An 18,146-nucleotide genomic window follows, 5' to 3' on the forward strand; every position below is an offset into this window, starting at 1 on the left:
TCAACTAGAAGCAGCCAACACAAACTACCAACACAGCTGCCAAATAATGCATCCATTTTTTCTGAAATGCCTTTTGCTACAGAGTGAGAATGCCCTAAGTACTCTAAAACAATACTTACCGTTCCAACATTTTATCGACAAAGGTGGATGGGTTAGAATACAGAGCTATGGGAAGGAACTGAACATACACAGGAACGTCAGCTGGATTTTCTAAAAAAATTTCTTCTTCCTATTCAAAAAACACAATTTTTTTTAAGTTTACATTATGATTAATGTGATTAGAAATACCTATTAAAATGCAGTCTCTACAAAATGGTAACATCAACAAAATAACTCACTGATGAACCGTTTGTATTGGTAAGAGGGAAGCTTAGATGGCGTGGTGAACTAAGTATGGAAGGCCAGGCCATTTCTGCTGTAATTTTCATCTGGACATCCTTCTGAAGATCTGTGTCTACTTCAAATACAGCATTCAGTCTGGAGAAACAGTTGGAAAACTTACTTTATAGTAGTAAAATAGGAAAAGCTTAGAAAAAACAGAGGGCTTAAAGCACCCTGAAAACAACATTAGTTTGAGAAATAGCACGGTACACGATATTATACGCAATTAAAAAAACCCACTGAGCTCTGCACATATGTACTGTTATTAAAAAGCACAACAGAAGCCACCAGAATATGCTGTAGGAGACCAATCCAAAGATTCTAAAGATGTTCTCTATTAACTATCGCTGTCAACATTCATCCATTCCAAGTTCTGTTGTGGCCAATTTATGGATAAAGGTGAGCTGAAAAATATGGGAGAACTTATGCACTGCATCATAAATCTTTTGGTATTCACTTAAATCATTGCTCTCCAGACAGTGAGACACAAATTTTATGTTTCATTAGGAAGTGCCTAGCTCTTACTATTGCAGGAACAGATGTTGAGAATATAACTGAGATTCATATCTATAGCTGAAAAAAAATAACCCAAAATATATTTGATTCGCAAAGGTATAAACAGTAGAAAGGAAAAATATCAGTCCTGCTACAGTCAGTTTCCAGTACTACATTCATACATCCATTATCCAGAAAACTTCTTTTGCTTGCATATGCATAATGTACAGTAAATCTGTACATGTACTCTAGCTGCAATGGATACACTGAGTAGGTACCTATACGCCTGTCTAACAAATCTAAGGCAAATCTGAACTAGCTACACTTGTTGCCGGCTACTATTTCCATCAGTGAATTAAGTTCTTCACTATTAACCAACCCCTGCAACAGACTTTGGTTCCTGTTTTCCTACAGGCTCTCCACCATGAGCTGAAACAAGGCTATTGAGTTCTCCAGTCAGCAACAGATGAAATGCTACACTTCAAACCTACAGAAGTATTTTTGGAAAGACTCCAACTGCCCAAGTCAGAACGCCTCTGTATTTAGAAGGAGCAGTTTCTCCTTTGCTGAATGCTACCCTGGATATCTGGTTAATTTTAACTCTCTTTAAAAGCATTACATATTCAGATTATATATTATATTAAATAATATTAAAGCATTATATATTTTTTTTTCCTAGCTAGAACTGCTACTTATGCAGAAGTAGTTTTAGTAGGCTTTCCCTTTACTGTCCTCTTACTGTAGATGATAGGACATTCTTGAAAGTTACTGGTGTGGCTAAATACAGGATTCTGTTTAGATCAGAGTAGTTCAGGCGTTATTAATGTATCAGCATTATAGCAAAAAACTGATAAAGGAGGTATACTTCTGTTACTGTATTTAGCTACATACAAGTCACTTTGTTTCTCCACAAATATGCCTGCTTTTTATGAAATGGTAGTCTGGGTGCTACCGTCACAAGAGTCACATGCACTTGCTGTTAATGCTAACTTGCATCTACTGGAGATTAAATCACTTTGTGTGTGAGAAAGCAGATGTTTAAAAGCTATACAGCAGCCCACAGAGTTTAACTTTTTAGCAATCATTAATCACCTCCTATTTAGCAAATCTCAAGGAAAGCCACCAGACAATTTGATAATTCACTGAAATTCAATAATCTCAGAATAGCAGCAATTGAAAACTTTATGAAATCTTAGGGGGATATTGAGGTTACTACTTTAAAACAGATTAAGCAGGGGTACTGCGCATACAGTATAATCTGGTTTTGGACATTTTTGCAGGAGTAGAGACTGCCTTGCTCTTGCCATCTTTGCAAGAACTGCAGCACACTCCAGTGAAGAGCAAATTTTTTTGCGTTGTGTTTGACTTGAGGAAATCATTATGGTTTTTTAACTTTTAAAATGTTCTCTTTAAAGGTTTTGCAGAGAAGGCCAAGTAACTCCTCCCTGGCCCCCTCTCAAAGAGCACTGCAATATTAGGAAAACTTGCACACATAACAGAAAACTATCTAGTGATTTAAGGCCTAAGAAAGTAACAGAGATAAAATACTTACCTATGGCTTGAGTTCTCTTTTATTTCTGTCCATTCTTTGAATAAGTTCTCATGCAAATCCCAGTCAGAATCCCATGCATCTTCTTGCATTGTTATGCTGTGCTGAACTTTAGATTCCGCTGTAAAAAATAACGTGGTTTTTAAACTCTTCATGTAAAATCGTTGCTTAATGAGAAAACTTTTTTCTAAAAAAAAAAAGATTTTCATTTTAAAGTTGAACGCTACTTACATTTAGGCAAAAAAGGCAATCCTACATAACAATGATCTCCACACTGTAAACCAGGATCAAAATAAATATTTGCAATCTGCAAAACAGGTAAGAACAGATCAATTGCAAAACAGCACAGTAAATCTAGTGACCAAAGAAAAAAGAAAGAAGATTTCTGATGACCACAGAAACATAACACATGCTATACATAAAGAGAGAACTTGTAAACATGTAGAAATAAGGCAGAAACAAACCTTTGATTTTTTCCCTGGTTCTAAATCTTCTTTATTACTTCTTAGCCTCTTATAATAAAACCTTACATCTTCTGACAGGGAGCGTATGTGTTGTATTTTCACTTTCTGAGAAAAGGAGTTCATAATGTTCAGGCTCTGGTGAACTACTTTCCCCTAAATAAAAGAAAAGATGAAAAAAGTCTGCAGGATATGCATTTTCCCTAGCATATGTATTCATTTATGCAGGCTGGCAAAGACCACAGCAGAGCAGAAATGTTAAACTGAGATTTTAAACTATGCTATCTTAAAATGCCACTTGTAACACTTCAAGGTAAGTTTCTATGAAGTTGTATTCTTTCCTCCATCTGCTTCCAAACACAGTTCATCCCTCTTTCAAAATGAAGTACACCTTAAGCATCTTGAAGAGCTAGGACAACAGTTCGACTTAATCAAATCATGTTAAAAAAGTACCAGAGGAGGAAAGGCAAGAGAAAACTTCGATTTTCTAAGGCTCCTATTACAAAAGGGAAACAAGCTTCTTGTAACAGATCTAGTACATACTTGCTAGTAACTAGGAATAACCTGATAGGAACAGTAAAGTGAAGCTGCAGATTACAAACACCACGGGTGGCAGAGGGCATTTAAAAACATAGGTACAACCATCCTTCTCACTCCCAATGAAATTAAGATACCAGGCACTAAACTGACAACATTTTAAAGGAAAGTGCAAGTTTTTTCCCCCACATTTTTACATCTGACCCCCTCTTCTGAGTGAAACGTTATTTTATCTTTTGAGCATAGAGCATTGGTAGTTCAATTGTTTGCCACAATCAGAATCACTGCAATGCTCAAGCTGTCCCCCTGCCCTCACTTGTAAATCAATGATTCTGTGGCCCTGTTTTTCACCTTACCTCAAAACCCAGCCCTGACAAGTATAGAGTAAACGATACATAAAAAACAAAACAAACAAACAAAAAAGTGTAACTCAGGACCGGTGACAAGATTTCAGATTTATATAAAATACACGAATACAAGCAAATATAAATACCCAAGACTACCTTCTAATGAACATGACTAGAGTTTTTCATGTTCCACTTAAATCAATACTTTCAGCTTTTTAAAAATTTCTCTAAGGTAAGGAAGTGGAGACATAGAAGAAATGTACTTTTGCAGGCTCAAAATTTGACTGTGGCCTCAGGAAATTGTCACATACTCTAACAGTCTTAATAGTAGCAACTGCAGAGGGAAAGAAACTATAGGAATAAATCTCTGAACATTATAGTCCTGTTAAACTGAACAGGAGGTACATCTGAGCTTAAAATCCTACAAGTAACAAACTGCCATCAACTAGGCAAGATAAAGGTTTGTTAAACTCCACAGAACAAATGAACAGTATTTTACTAAGACCCTTACACAGCATTTAGACATGAAACAACAGGTAAGGGAAGAAGACTTTAGGCATCAGTAGTAAGAAAAACAGAACAATGCTATTTAGCATACAGGTCCTCAAAGATGAGCTTTGATCAGGGAAGAGTTGAGAGGTGCCACTGGGAGCTATAAACACCATTATAATGCAGAAGTCAACAGAGCCAAGACTCGTTTTAATTGAGACGCTGATCTTTACAAGGCCTGTATACACTACTAACGAACTGCTGACAAACTTCAACAAAACAACAGAGATCAGACTTAGGGATAAATACGCTACAATTATAAACAGACAGCACTTGGAACACGGTACATCCTAGGTATGAACTGAAAAGCAAGTCTTACCAAAATTGCAGCGCCTGGTTATTCCTGGACGTTATAGTTGTCAAATTCCTATACCAAACACTGAAGCTAGAACCGATACTATTTTAGGCTTATTTTCATAAATAACGGAGGCATTACTCCTGCATTTAGTTGCTCTGTATCATTAATTCAGTGAATACAAGTTTAGTTTGAAATTAGTCCAAGAAAAAGGAAAAGACTGCCGTTAATGTTCTCAAATATCAAAAGAGCTAAGTGATCAGCTAACAGAGGTAGTAAGTGAAGATAACTGTTTTGAAAAGATTGGGGCTTGAACACAGCAAACAGTCTAGAATCTTGTCAAAGGTGATAATTATGTCTGAATCTGTACTCCCAAACAAAATGCAGGAGCCCAAAGGTCCCCTGAATGAATAATCATGTGAAAACATTACTGGAAAAGAACATGAATCCGATAAAAATCACAGCAGCCTGGGGATGAGAAAGAGTGATGACAGCAAGGCTGAGAAACACAGGTGCTACAAGAAACACTGCCTGACAAAACAAAACAAAAGCAAACAAACGGAACACATACATACAAAAAGAAACTCAAATCAAGCTGACCCAAGACCTTGGGCTTATACTAAGATACATCAAGAAGCTCTTTAGCCATCCAGTTAGAATAAAATAAAGGGACGTTCAAAATCTACTTCTTTATGGCCCAAAATGGAACAAAACATTTTAGTTTGGCATTCAAAAGGGACAACGATCTTGCCAGGAATCAGGATATATAAATTAGGATACAGAATATAGAAGATCTTTTCTTTGGTGAAAGAAAGGGACATAGATCTTTAAGTTACTTCAGTTTATCAAAGGCTTATGGAGCAGTTCGTAGATGAAGTTACAGATATAGTAGTCAGTGTAACAAACACCTATACAACGGTGAAGCCATATAGTCAAATAGGAAACACAGATTGTAAACATAAAAAATAACAAGTGATATTTGCAGCTGTAGGCATGAGCGTTTGACCTCAAGAGTAGCAAAAGACTTCAGAATAATGTGAAGTAGGAGATCAGAAGGGAGGTAGAATGGATAACGGCACAAAAGTAGCATTGATCTACTGAAGTCCTGCTGACCGACCTATCTTCCTCCAAGCAGATCTATTTCATTACTATTTAAAAAAAATTATCATTTCTCTACTAGACATGAGGTACAGCGTTTGATAAAGTGCCCATGAAACATTACTATTTAAGAGTACACAAATTGTAAAGATAAGCAGGAGATACGGAGGAGCTATTGGAAGAGGAAGTGAGAACAGGCAGTGCTCTATGACAGACTATGCAGGACAGACAAGGAAACAAAAAAACATTTCCAACAACATGCATGGAGTTAGTTTTATCCTTTCAGAAAACTGCCGTCTCTGTCTCCTTTTTGCTACCTTTTCTCCCCTGGTTTTCAATCTCTCTCCCTACAATTCTCCATATTACATTCCCACTCATCAGGAAGTCACACAAAGTTCAGCCTTCAATGAAATACCAGTTGCAAAGTTAATATGGACCTTGACTGCAGATGCTTCTATGGTTATGCTGAATGCCAAGAGAAAAGTATTATCTGGTTAATAGCTTGCTGCTTGAGTCTGTAGCCCTGAGCAAAGAAGCTGCTTTCAGCACTCACTGAATAAACACTACTGCAGGCACAGGGATGAAAGCAGCCATTTATGTACTTTTGCAGAGAACGGCAGACCCACACAGCTTGCTTGCTTTCCTGTTCATGTACTCCACCCTGTACCCTCAAGAAGATCTACTTTCAGTGTGGAAACAATACAATAATGCTTCCATAGAGATCAAGGGCTTCTTATACTAGAACACTGGTTTATTAGCTGACTTTGCTGTCTTTCGTATTGGTATTACACTTCAGGAGTTTGAAAAATACATTTGTCCAATTTCATCTCTCTTCCTACTCTTGGTGCTAACACACATACAAACTGCTAATAACCAAGTGACCACAGCTACATTAGAATGAAGCTGCAAAGAACCAGGTTTGGAACCATATCAGTATTACAAGATCCCATTCAAGTAGGCAGTAAAGGAAAGGCAGGGATAACTCGTGCTTGGGAGAAAAAAAAACCCCACAACCAGAAAGTAGAAACAAACCGAATTGTAACAGTCCAGTAGCACAATCTGTCCAGCAATTTGACATGCAACAATTCAAGATAGCAGTTTCTTTTGTAAAGGACAGATAACTAAAAAAACACAGGAAAAAAACCCCAAAAAACCAAACATGTAATGCTATGAGCCAACTCTCTTACTGGAAAAGCAGGTGGAAGAAAAACATGTTTTGGGGAGCAGGTCAGTGAGCCTACAGCAATCACAGCCTTCACTGGTATAGTTAAAATCTGGAAAAATAAAAAAGAACAAGAAAAGTTTAGGAAAAAAATACTTAAATTCCAGTCTTTAAATGTCTCTTTCACTTTTAAATTGCATAGAATAACAAACCCCTGAAATTCTACAATTAGTGTAGTCTGAGTTTACATACACATTGAAAACATGGAGACATGAATTAAGGTTTTGACACACCATCGTATTCAGAACAGTCACTCCCTAATGTCAGGAAGCATTTTGCTCAGTCATACTTGGCACCATTCTATACGGGATGCAAAACCACAGTTAAGATATAAGGTCTTTAATGGGGCATTATATAGGTCTCACTTAAATGGGGGTTACTTTGTTGGAAAACAGGGGGATCTCGCCTTAAAGTAAATGAGTATGAGGGAAGAGCATATACCAAACTTCTCAAAAACACATTAGAAGTTGTGTTAAGACCTCAAGATAGACACAGACTTAGAAAAAAAGAGTGTGCAAAGCGTGGCAATGAGAAACTTTCTGTGTATTATTAAAGCTACCAATACAAGTAAAATCATTTGTAAGAACAAGCAATAAAATGAAATACTTGTTCTTGTAAGAACAAGCAGGAAAACAACTGAAGGGTCACATACACATATGGACGTATTAAAAAAAACAAACTTAAAATCTCAGGTAACTGGCAGAAATTAGGAATTTCGTATTTTCTGTAGCTTCATCAGAACCACATAATAAGCTATATAATCTCCCAACTTCATAAGCACAGTGTCACTTTTCTCTACATATCTCATCCTATTAAGTACAAATTCCATTATGTATTAGAATCTCCATTATGCATTAGAAGATATACAAAATTAAGAATTAACTAGTAGTTCTTCTCTCCCTTACTAATCTTAGTAGATGAAACAGAGTTCTTAAACTGTCAGCAAACAGCAGTTTCTCCAAAATGACTTTCACATTGGGTTTTGACAAAACACCTCTGAAATTATAGCTCAGTTTGGCACTCAATAGTACCAAAAAGCATATTATTGTCACGTGTTATGCCAAGAGATCCATGCATTGATGCTTTGAGGATGTGTCAAATCATTAAAGAACCCATACCTCAAGGCATTAGGTCAGATTTAAATGGGTATTTCTGAAAGCCAAATGAAAATCATGATGTAAGTCATTCTTCATTCCTTCAGAGAAGACACAGCATAAGTAGCATTACTGTCATTTGATACAGGGTTAGCCTGCAGACATAATTTGACCTCCAGAGGTCCCTTCCAACCTCAGCTTCTCCCTGATATTGCAATCTATCCACTAACAGAACTCTTAAAACTTCATGCTTAAAAATTAAACATATCGTTTGAGCAACACCCATGAATATACCTCATAATCTGTTGTGATTTGTACAGCTCCATCATGAATTCCTTCAAGTTCTTTTGCTATTAGTTTTACTCTAAACACAGCGTAATAACCTGATGCTAGTATCACCTGTAAATGGTAGAAAAAGTGTCATGCATTGTATTGCATTAAATGGAAAGAAATTTCACTAAAAAAACTTCCCAACATCCTCTTATTTCTTTAAACTGAATCGAAATCCATTTGAAATAACTGTCAAGAGGTAAAAATAAGAATTCAAACACAAGTTACTAACACAAAAATTATCTATTCCCTGAAGTGATACATTCCACTATTCCCAGATAAATGATTAACGTAATCTGACATGGACGTTACTACTTCTGAAGTTTCCTCTTTCAAGATCTAACCAATCTGAACATAATACTGCTACTTAAAACAAGTTTTCAAAATTCTACATGCTTTATCATAATCAAATTCAGACAAAAATTAGGAATTCTTATCCTCCCTCCTCCCTGCTAAAATGAAACCACGAGAAGTCGCACAGATTTGCCTCTTCTTCCCCCCTCCTAAGTCTGGCTTTAAGCAATGGAATCAAAGGATTACTTACTGAAGACTGATCGGATGCACCAGCGTTTCGTAGTTCATGGTGGTTTGCAATTATCGTTGTTCTGTTTCCCTTTTCAGTTGTTAAAAGTTCTATGGCCAAACCATCCCCTATAATATGCCAACTTTTTATAGCCAGCTTAAAAAGGACAAAAGGTACTGTTTTCAGTAACACCACCGACATAATTTTTTTTTAAAAGGCAAACTAAAAATAAATCCATCCTTACCTCTATCGGATTGCTGTTGATGACTGCAAATAAAATGCTGGTAGCTTCTGTTGCACTCAATATGCCAAAATCTATAAATCGTTCCTCAGTTTTTGGAGGCAGTACAAAGTACTAGAAAGATTGGTAAAGGTATTTTAGCATAAGTTAAATACAAAATGTGCTCAAACTCTAAGCTCATTAACAAATGCATTAGTAAGTCTAATACAGCAGTGCCATAACAGTCTCAAAGTTCTATACATTTTCTGTGTAAAACTAAAGGGAACAAAAAAGAATTTTTCATAAGTAACCAAAGCTGTTTAAGGAAAGAACTGATAAAATGATTTTGAAATTAAAGAAGCCATACTCCTATAGAAATAGAATAAAGAATTAAAAACAGTCCTATGAAGTCTGCCTCTAAAAGTAGCTAAAAAAAGGAAAATACTTACATCTAAAAATCCTGTGTATGCTCGGACAGGTAGGTGAAATTTAGAAGCATTGGTGATAAGTAAAATATTATTATCTATATGAACAGATGATGTGGAAGGCATAAAATGAAGTGTAAAAATATGTCTGGATTCATTAGGCGGAATTAAGACTGGTTTACTGAAGTTCTGGACCTAGATCAGTGAACAATGAAGATCAATGTTACAATTTAACAAAGCGCAGCATATTTAAACATTTACTGTTAGGTAAAAACATTCACTGAAATGGGGCTTACTTTAAACATTGGTTTTGCTTCTTCTGGTAACACAACATCATGTATAAGGACTGCAAAACTGAATGTGTTTGTTAGATAGATCAGTCTTTCCACGGAATCAGCAGCACTGTCACGGATGTGAAAGAGTGTGGCAGCATGATCGAATCCTAGGTATCTATTAAAAGAAAACAGTAGGAGAAAAATAAACATTTTCCTCAAACGTAGTGTTTTTAATTCCATAAAGGGCTAGAATTCATTCAATCCAACAGCAAAAAAGTTACCTAACCCCACTGAATGCTGAACCTATATTATTAGTGCTACAGGGACATTGGATATTTCAAGTAATTCAATTGAGATAAGAAAATATGTGGCTCAGCATATGAAGAGGACTAAAAGCAAGTGTTGAAATATTAAGATAGTTTGCAAATCATGCATATTCCTTATTAACAAAATCAGGCATCTGCAGCAGAAAAGTTCTGATAGGTAAGGTTTAGTTTGTTTGCCTTTAAAATACCGTCAGTTCTTTTGATACAGTAGCACCTCATTTCAACTTCAAAGTCAACTTAGCTATACTGTGCAAACAAATAACGAAAAATAAGGAAGCACTGCAGTTCTTCCAAAATTTTGCTTAAAACAAAAAAAAGATTTTCTCTACCCTTACTTCACACAGTGATAGAACAAAAAATGCAAACCCAGAAAAATTTCCAATATGCATTTTTAAAGTCTCATCTGCAGCCTTCAACTACTCTGAAAAATTACTCACTAAGGTCACATTGAACCCAAGCCCTGAAACCAGTTTATGCACTACTAAGACTACCTCATCTGCTAGCGTAATAACAGAAAAATTCAAACAAAAAAGAAATTGTAGTTCTAAATGAGCTCCAGATTCAGTGAAGTTGGGTATCACCTCTTCATATCCCCTCTCCCCCTAAAAAGGCTACATTCCCTGCTACATCAACTAATATACACCATTTAGTTTTTGAATTATGTTCAATTACTGGAAGCTTACCCATCCAACACTTCTGCTTGATATGGTATTTCAAGTTTGGAGTAGCTCTTCTCTTTTGCTTTAACAGTTATTTTCCCAGAAGACTGTGATGCTTTTTTTGCTTTTGATGCTGTACACACAAGAATATAAGGTTATTAAAGCATGGAAAAAAATGATCCGTTAGGTTAGACTAGCATGAATGGAATAATAAAAGCACAGAGGTAGCCCAGGAATGAAGTATCACAGAAGAGAAAAACAGATCTTAAAGAAATTTCAATAAGCAACTGACATGGAAAAAGTCTAGGAAGAGATCAGAGTCCTGAATTCCTCCTCCTTAACACCAGTTAGTTGACCTGCCTAAGTTAGTAAGCTTACCTATAACAGGGAAGCCTGGTTGTTCCTGTCAAATAACTTGGAGGTGTGCAGAGGATAATTCAGATCCCAGGTGAGCCGAATTCCCCACTTAAAGAGTATGGAATATACCTATCTCTCCTCTAACAGAACAGAAACTTGTGATGGCTGGACTCCTCACTCAGAACTACCAGTCAAGCAGGAATTCAGGCCAGGAATGCAGCAACATTTTAATAATTCAGAAACCAAAGACATGCTAAACTTCACAGAAATAGAATCAGAATCCATGTAAGAACCCAAACTACACAAGCACCAGGAATGACATTCACAATGTCTGCACCAAGATCACAGAACAAGCAATGTTAGCCTGGTAGCACTATCACCAGAAAAGGCAAGGGATTCAAATACTGGTCAGGACAAACCACCAGCCCCCAGAGCTCCTGCATGTACTAGCACAGTTGAAATAGCAAATATTTAGGGCTGGCTGCTTCACTGAAAAGAATTCGCCAAGTCAAACCCCTAAACACATTAAGCAGCTTCACTGGGTATTTCTCCCCACTTACCATTCCCCCTCCAAGATCTACCATCTGTTATTCAGTAGATCCTCACATAACAACTCCCTCCAGGTTCAAAATCACAACATATTACCACCTCAGGTTGGCAGGTTCAGCTATTTCAGAATTTATTTATAGGCTAAAACATACTTCACTCCTCTTACAAAAATGTCAGCTATTGAATATCTAAAACTCATCTTACAAACTGTAAGCTATTAAATATCTAAAGTGCTAATCAATAAATACCAATAATAAAAATCAACTCTCTTCTCTCTGTCCATAAAACTACTGAAATTATGCATACCTGAAATGAAAAACATTGCATCTATGAACTTCCATTTTAAAGCAATCCAGGCAGAGAGACTTACTGCAACAAGTAGGTCAACAGCATTCTAACCGTTGATTAAAGTCTCTATAAAAATGGAGGTGCCTTTCTACAAAAAGTCAGCATAGTATTACAGTCACACTATGTAGGGGAAAAATGACCCGACACTTCTTTCATAAAGATACAAGTGAAAGTCAGTATCAGCATACACAACATATCTTTGTAGGAAAGGTATCAGTAAAAGGTTTTCCCACCTTCACTACCCTTTTTCTTTAATATGAATTCAAGACAGCAAAATGAAATAAGCCAATTTTCACAGTAATGTGCTCAAGAGCATGACACAGCCCTGTTTCCATGGGCATTCCAACATAAAATGTTTTGTTGTTGTTTTTTTTTTAGAATAACGTTTTGGATTCTTTTTTAAACTTTGGAAAGGATCAAAGGGCAATCCAAGGGATAGTCTCCTCTAACATACATTAGTGTGAGGAGCACATCCTGGATTGTTAGGATTTCTCAAAAACAAATGCCTATTTAGACTAACAATATGTTTTAAATAATCAAGGGTCTTAACATGAGAATACTGCTTATGTTTAATAGAAGAATGAGGACTTTCTTCTCTTCTCACCAGTATATACCAGTCTTATGCTAGCTGCTGATTCCAATCAGAGACAATCCCTTCAGAAATTACTGAATTTTAAAGAACTGTAAAAGGCTTTTCCACGTAGGAAAATTCCAATTCCTTCTCAAAATTACAAATAACATTTTGTTAAGAGAGTGAAAATAATTAATGGAAGTTTCAGCAAGTTTTAAGAAGCACTTGACAAGTTCTAAGAGAGGAGTAGTACTTACCATCAAAGCTAATGCTTGCAACTTTGGTATATTTACTTTCAGAGGCTTTTAACGTAACGGGCTTGAAATGTACTGTTATAGCTTCATTCTGTGGTGTAGGTCTAACACTCTGCAAATAATCAAAATATGAAGCACCTGTAAATTTATCAGTCAGTCATCATACTGTGCAGCCTTCATGTATCCTTCAAAGTGATACAACTGCAACTAGTTTTGGCTGAGTTTACAGCTCTGTCTTTCCTATAACAAAGCAGCATTATAAGAGGCTTTTGGTGTGGTTTTTTTTTAGGTCCTGCAAATTCCTCAGTCAGTATGCAGCAAACTGGGCAATACAGAGTTCTCCCTGGGAATGCCGGACGAAGTGAGAGCATGGCCAGAAACATGTTAATAACATAGAAAACAAGGTTTATTTAAATTAAGATTTCTTTTTTTATTCTTAATGCTGCAGGGTTACAATACCTAGACTATTTGTTTCTGGAGCACTCATTAACAAAGCTGTTAACTGGCTTGTGTAATTACTGGTGATGATACAGACATGTACTTTGTCTCTGATCCCATGCTAAGCCTGCAGAGCTGCCACAGGAAAAGAAAAAAATAACTGTATAGAGAACGGTTTTGTAAACTTCAGATGACACTCATTCTATACCAACATTATACAAGATTGCCTTTTGTATCTGAGGATTGCTGTTTTAAACTAAATGGAAAAGGTAAATTGGGTATTACTGGAATAGCAATTGTGTCAGTTATTAGCCAGAGCTGATTTGTAGATACTCATTGCTATCCAGCAGGATTATGGATTCCACGTCAACATCTGAAGACTCTATAAAGATTGCTAGCAAACTCTTTATCTAGATTCCATGGAGAAAAACTGGGCATGGACCATTTAAATGCTCTTATTCTTGTTTTGCCTAGAATTAGGATGGCTGCCACGATTCCTCCCTCCCAGCTGTCTTCTCCTGCTGCAAGAACAGCTCAGCTGCTCATGTAGCAGCTGTTAAGCTACTGCAAATTACAGGATGCTGTATTAAAGAAAGTGAAATGAGTGCTGGTTAACCTTATGCTGGGCTGCAGAGGTTTAGCACCTGCTTCACAAGCAGCTGAGCCTTTCTTGGTCAGAGAGAAGCAAGGCAGACAGCTAGCAGTACAAACCAATTACCAAGCTAAGCTGTCCTTGATTGTAAATTAAAGCCATAAAATTATGCATACATAACTAAGTTCTGCAGACCATGTGATCCTTAGAGGGAACAAGCAGCACTGCTCCTGCAGCTAATCAATAATCTCTGTTAACTCACCTAGAAGTTTTGTAATTTGGATTTATAGTACTGACCTTTGCCAACCATCTGCTTACACGTGGTGCAGGTATTTGCTATTTCTCCTCACGACTCAATTCATAATTATCACAATTTCCTTGTATGAAACTGAGACCCTGAGGTGTCTTTACAATAAAACACCTCTTAAAGCAGATGAAACCAAAGCTGCAATCAAGTTCACAACTTTTGCATGGCAGAAAGGATAACTGTTTCTAGTAGCTCTTTTCATGCAAAAGGCTGGGGTTTTAATTATTGATGTTTGAAATAATGCTGATTTCATTTAGTAAATAAAATCTGAAATATTCAAAATAACACCCTGTTGCCAGAAAAATCACAGGTTTCAGAGGTGTATTGCTTGAATCACAAGTGTAACAAACCTAGATGTATTTACTCATGTCTAAATCTACTGAATTTAGTTAAGGAAGGCATTTACAAATGTCTTAACTATGTCATGCACATTTCTCATTTGTTGCTTGATTGCATTCTATGAAAGGAAACACAGAATTATAAAGGAAAACCAAACAACCTTAAGAATTTTTTTATCTTCACTTTCCTCAAATTTTAACCTATTTCAAATAAAGCCCAAGCAAATCTTGTCCTGAGATGCACCTTAAGAATCATCAAATATGGCCAGGTCATGAGAATACATGCAAAACAATTTCCACCAAGAATCTAATACCACCAATTCTCAGAAAATCTCACAGCAACTTCTGTGGGAAAGAATAATTTAAAATAGACATGCTTCAGTAACACATAGGTCTCCCATGCAGTGTCCCAGTCAAAATTCCTGACTCTGCTGTATGAAGATACATTCAATATTCAATGTAAGGTCAAAAAATTAGGACCTTAAACATTCTAGAGAACACAGAGGGGGGAGAAAGCCTTGTGCTATTGCAGCAATTTTTGGGAAAGACTTCAGAGGTTTAAGGACTCTCAGACTACAGGTATTCTAATAAACTAATGAGAGGAAGAGTATGGGCTGAAACACAGGCACATGCTCATTCACACTGTTTACCTGTCAGCAGAGTCCCAAACACAGTTTTGGCTTGTCCACCCAGCATATTGCTCTAAAGACTGTGTAGGCTGTAGACTCTTGCTTACAGATAGAAAAGACACAGCTTCCCTGCTGCAAGAGGGAAAAGCCCTGTGGCAGCAGACTAAGGCTGGTTCAACTAGTGTCAGAACCACCTCTGTACTGTTTCATTCACTTCTACAATTATTTTGTCAGTAGTAACTCTGCCTTCAGTTTCAACAGAGACACATCCTATCTAAAGTTCACTTTCACCATAAAGCACCATCCAGAACAGCCATGGAAAAAACTAGATTTTAATCCTTTAAGGTAACTTTGCCTTGATAACTTTGAGATGAGTGCACTCAAATGTGCAAACTGAAAACATAAGACAGAAGTAAACTACTTCTTGCAGGCTGATAAAAGAAAAAACAATCTGCTCTAAAGTATGTGAATTGTGACAGAAGGAAATACTTTCTTATACAAACACTTTTATTTTCAAACTGACAGAACTCAGCTTCAATATACGGTTGTCCTGAAGTTCCTGGTTCTTCATGAATTAAACATGATCAGGAGCTCAAATTTTATATGTGCCTTTGCTTTCAGCAATCAAGTAAGCTTGAATTGTCTTAAGGAAACACAAAATTTTCTTTTATCCCTTCTCTAGAATGAAACTGTTCAACAATCGACGTTTACTAGATTTTTGACAGTGTGACTTAATTGTTGCAGCATGACAACAATTCATCTGGTCCCGAAACAGACACTATTCTAATGGAGAAAACCCACCAAAATGTAATTAAGGAAGTTTTTATAAAGAGTTCTAATACTCAAAAAGAAAGTCAAGTGACTCACTCTTATTTTCCTCAACCAATTTGTTGGACCACAGCATGACTAAGTATTTAAAGGCAGAACAACTACAACTCTGGCAACAGCATGAGCAGACTCTCATACACAGATGACCTGAAGATATTTAGTTCCTCCAGCACCCAGCTTAAATACACGCTAAATATAGCCTTGGCCTTTTCTTCTGACATTAAGATGAAATTTGTCACAGAGCTCTGTCTCGCAGCTTTTAAACTGTATCTTTAAAGGGTCAGAAATCCATTTCTCAAGCTTTCTCAGAAGCAAGCTATTCACCAAGTTCCTTCCCAAAACTCTTTACTCTTGCTTACCACTTTGAAATTCCTTGATTGGCACAGCACCAGACATTCACAGAGTGCTTCAAATGCTAGAAAGGTTACAAACTTCACAACGAAGCTGCGCCTTAATGAGAAGAACAATTGGCTTGATGTGCCATACGTGACACTGAGAAATATATCATATCTGGACCTATGCGGTAACTTTATTACTGCAGAAGTGAGTCCTAAAAGCTTTAAGACCACCAAATTTACCGCTTTGATACACTGCAGAAGAGTCATTCACCCAGAAAAGTTCTGTCATGACATGTATAATGGTTACCAAACTATAACCTTCCATTAGACCATAGTCTATGGTTTACAGTCTACAGCCCAAAGACCATAGCTTAAAAAAAAAAAAGTAGTTTTTTTTTTTTGTTGGTTTTTTTTTCCTCTAATGGAGGAGTATGAATTAGGTACTACATGATCAGATATTAGAAGTGATAGCAGTGGTTTGAATATATGGTTATTTGCATTGCATTCAGGAAGTATATTACACATTTGAAAAGCACACACACACAAAAAACTGTGCCTATGCCAAAAGCTTGTCAAATCTAAGATGATGGACATGATGTAAGACAGCAGACAGCGCTGAAAAAATAATTTAATCTATTTACCATCCCTATGACTGTAAAAATCATATCCAGGTCTTTTTTTAAATAAAAACCCTCCATGGAAGCTGGTTCATAGCTTACAAGGCCACAAGAGACCTTATAGAAACACCTGACCTCATTAATTCAATAAGCATTAGGACTTAGATGAATTTAATACTGTTTGCACTATATTGCAAGTTTCTTGATTTGAAAATTATTAGTGAACAACAATTTAGGAAGTATTGCAATAGACTATTATCACAGTGGAAAGTTATCCTCATTACTAAAAATGTGTTCTATTTCTATCTTAAATTCATGTAGCCTCAGTTTCCAGCATCTTACTTCAAGTTTTTGTTAGACCTCTACTATTAAAAGACTATTGCCTACAGTTACAGCTGTAAGCCTTAAAAACACAGAAATGCTCTCCAAGAGCTCAGTAAGAAACCTTTGCCAATCCTTCAGTCATTCTTCTGGCTCCTCTGGTTTCTTTTCAACACTTCAACAATTTTTGAAGTGCCCTGGGACAAGGTATAGCTAGCTATACAACTAAATCTGGAAAACAAGGAAAACAGGAAGGGGAGAGGGAAGAAGTGAGAAAAATAGTGGGCAATGAGAAAAATTACACAGGAAAAAGGTATGAATGAACAAAGGCAGACTACCAGATTAGAGTCAGAGATCTGTAATAAAAATAGAAAGCAGAAAAATCCAAAACCTAGATTTCTGAAGCTGGCTGCACTTTATGTGCAGCTGTAGTTATCTCACTGAAAAGGGCTCTAGAGTGTTTGCAGGCTTTTTTCTTATTTCAGGCTACAAAGCAGATCACCTCAAGAAAACAAGGGCCATTTTACCGTCTGCTTTTGAAAGCTACTCTTTGCTCATCTTAAAAGATTATGTTGGGCAACCACTTTATACACTCTCATGGAGCGTGTGATGAGAACAAAGAATCCCACAGACTCTGCATTAATCTCTTGTTCACTGAACAGGAGTTACTGTTCTCAAGTATAAAAGCTTCCAGAGGCTCAGATATTGCAAGGAGAGCCTGTAAATGCTGAAACAGACATTCAAAAAGAAGGCTACGAAGCAAATGAATTTTACCATGCATATAGATTATTTGTCTTACTATGATGTTTTTAGTCACACATCACCTAGCTTCTAAGTCTGGATACTACATGGTGAACCTGTGAATGATCAATT

General features: G+C 36.6%; 1 protein-coding gene across 1 annotated transcript in view; it reads right to left on the reverse strand.

Moving 5' to 3' along the window:
* The window catches only part of TMEM131 (transmembrane protein 131), a 102,374-nt gene that overhangs the window by 26,396 nt on the left and 57,832 nt on the right, over positions 1-18,146 (reverse strand). The window contains exons 12-24 of the mRNA XM_080377362.1: positions 12,869-12,977; positions 10,811-10,919; positions 9,823-9,976; positions 9,551-9,721; positions 9,126-9,236; positions 8,903-9,037; positions 8,323-8,427; positions 6,900-6,986; positions 2,890-3,042; positions 2,657-2,732; positions 2,429-2,546; positions 339-477; positions 120-229 (exon numbers count right to left, since the gene is read on the reverse strand). Coding sequence (XP_080233488.1) covers positions 120-229; positions 339-477; positions 2,429-2,546; positions 2,657-2,732; positions 2,890-3,042; positions 6,900-6,986; positions 8,323-8,427; positions 8,903-9,037; positions 9,126-9,236; positions 9,551-9,721; positions 9,823-9,976; positions 10,811-10,919; positions 12,869-12,977 — 1,577 coding nt within the window. The remainder of the gene's footprint in view (positions 1-119; positions 230-338; positions 478-2,428; positions 2,547-2,656; positions 2,733-2,889; positions 3,043-6,899; positions 6,987-8,322; positions 8,428-8,902; positions 9,038-9,125; positions 9,237-9,550; positions 9,722-9,822; positions 9,977-10,810; positions 10,920-12,868; positions 12,978-18,146) is intronic.

The sequence above is a fragment of the Falco punctatus genome (assembly GCF_963210335.1).
Source record: "Falco punctatus genome assembly, chromosome: 2".
Classification (NCBI taxonomy): Eukaryota; Metazoa; Chordata; class Aves; order Falconiformes; family Falconidae; genus Falco; species Falco punctatus.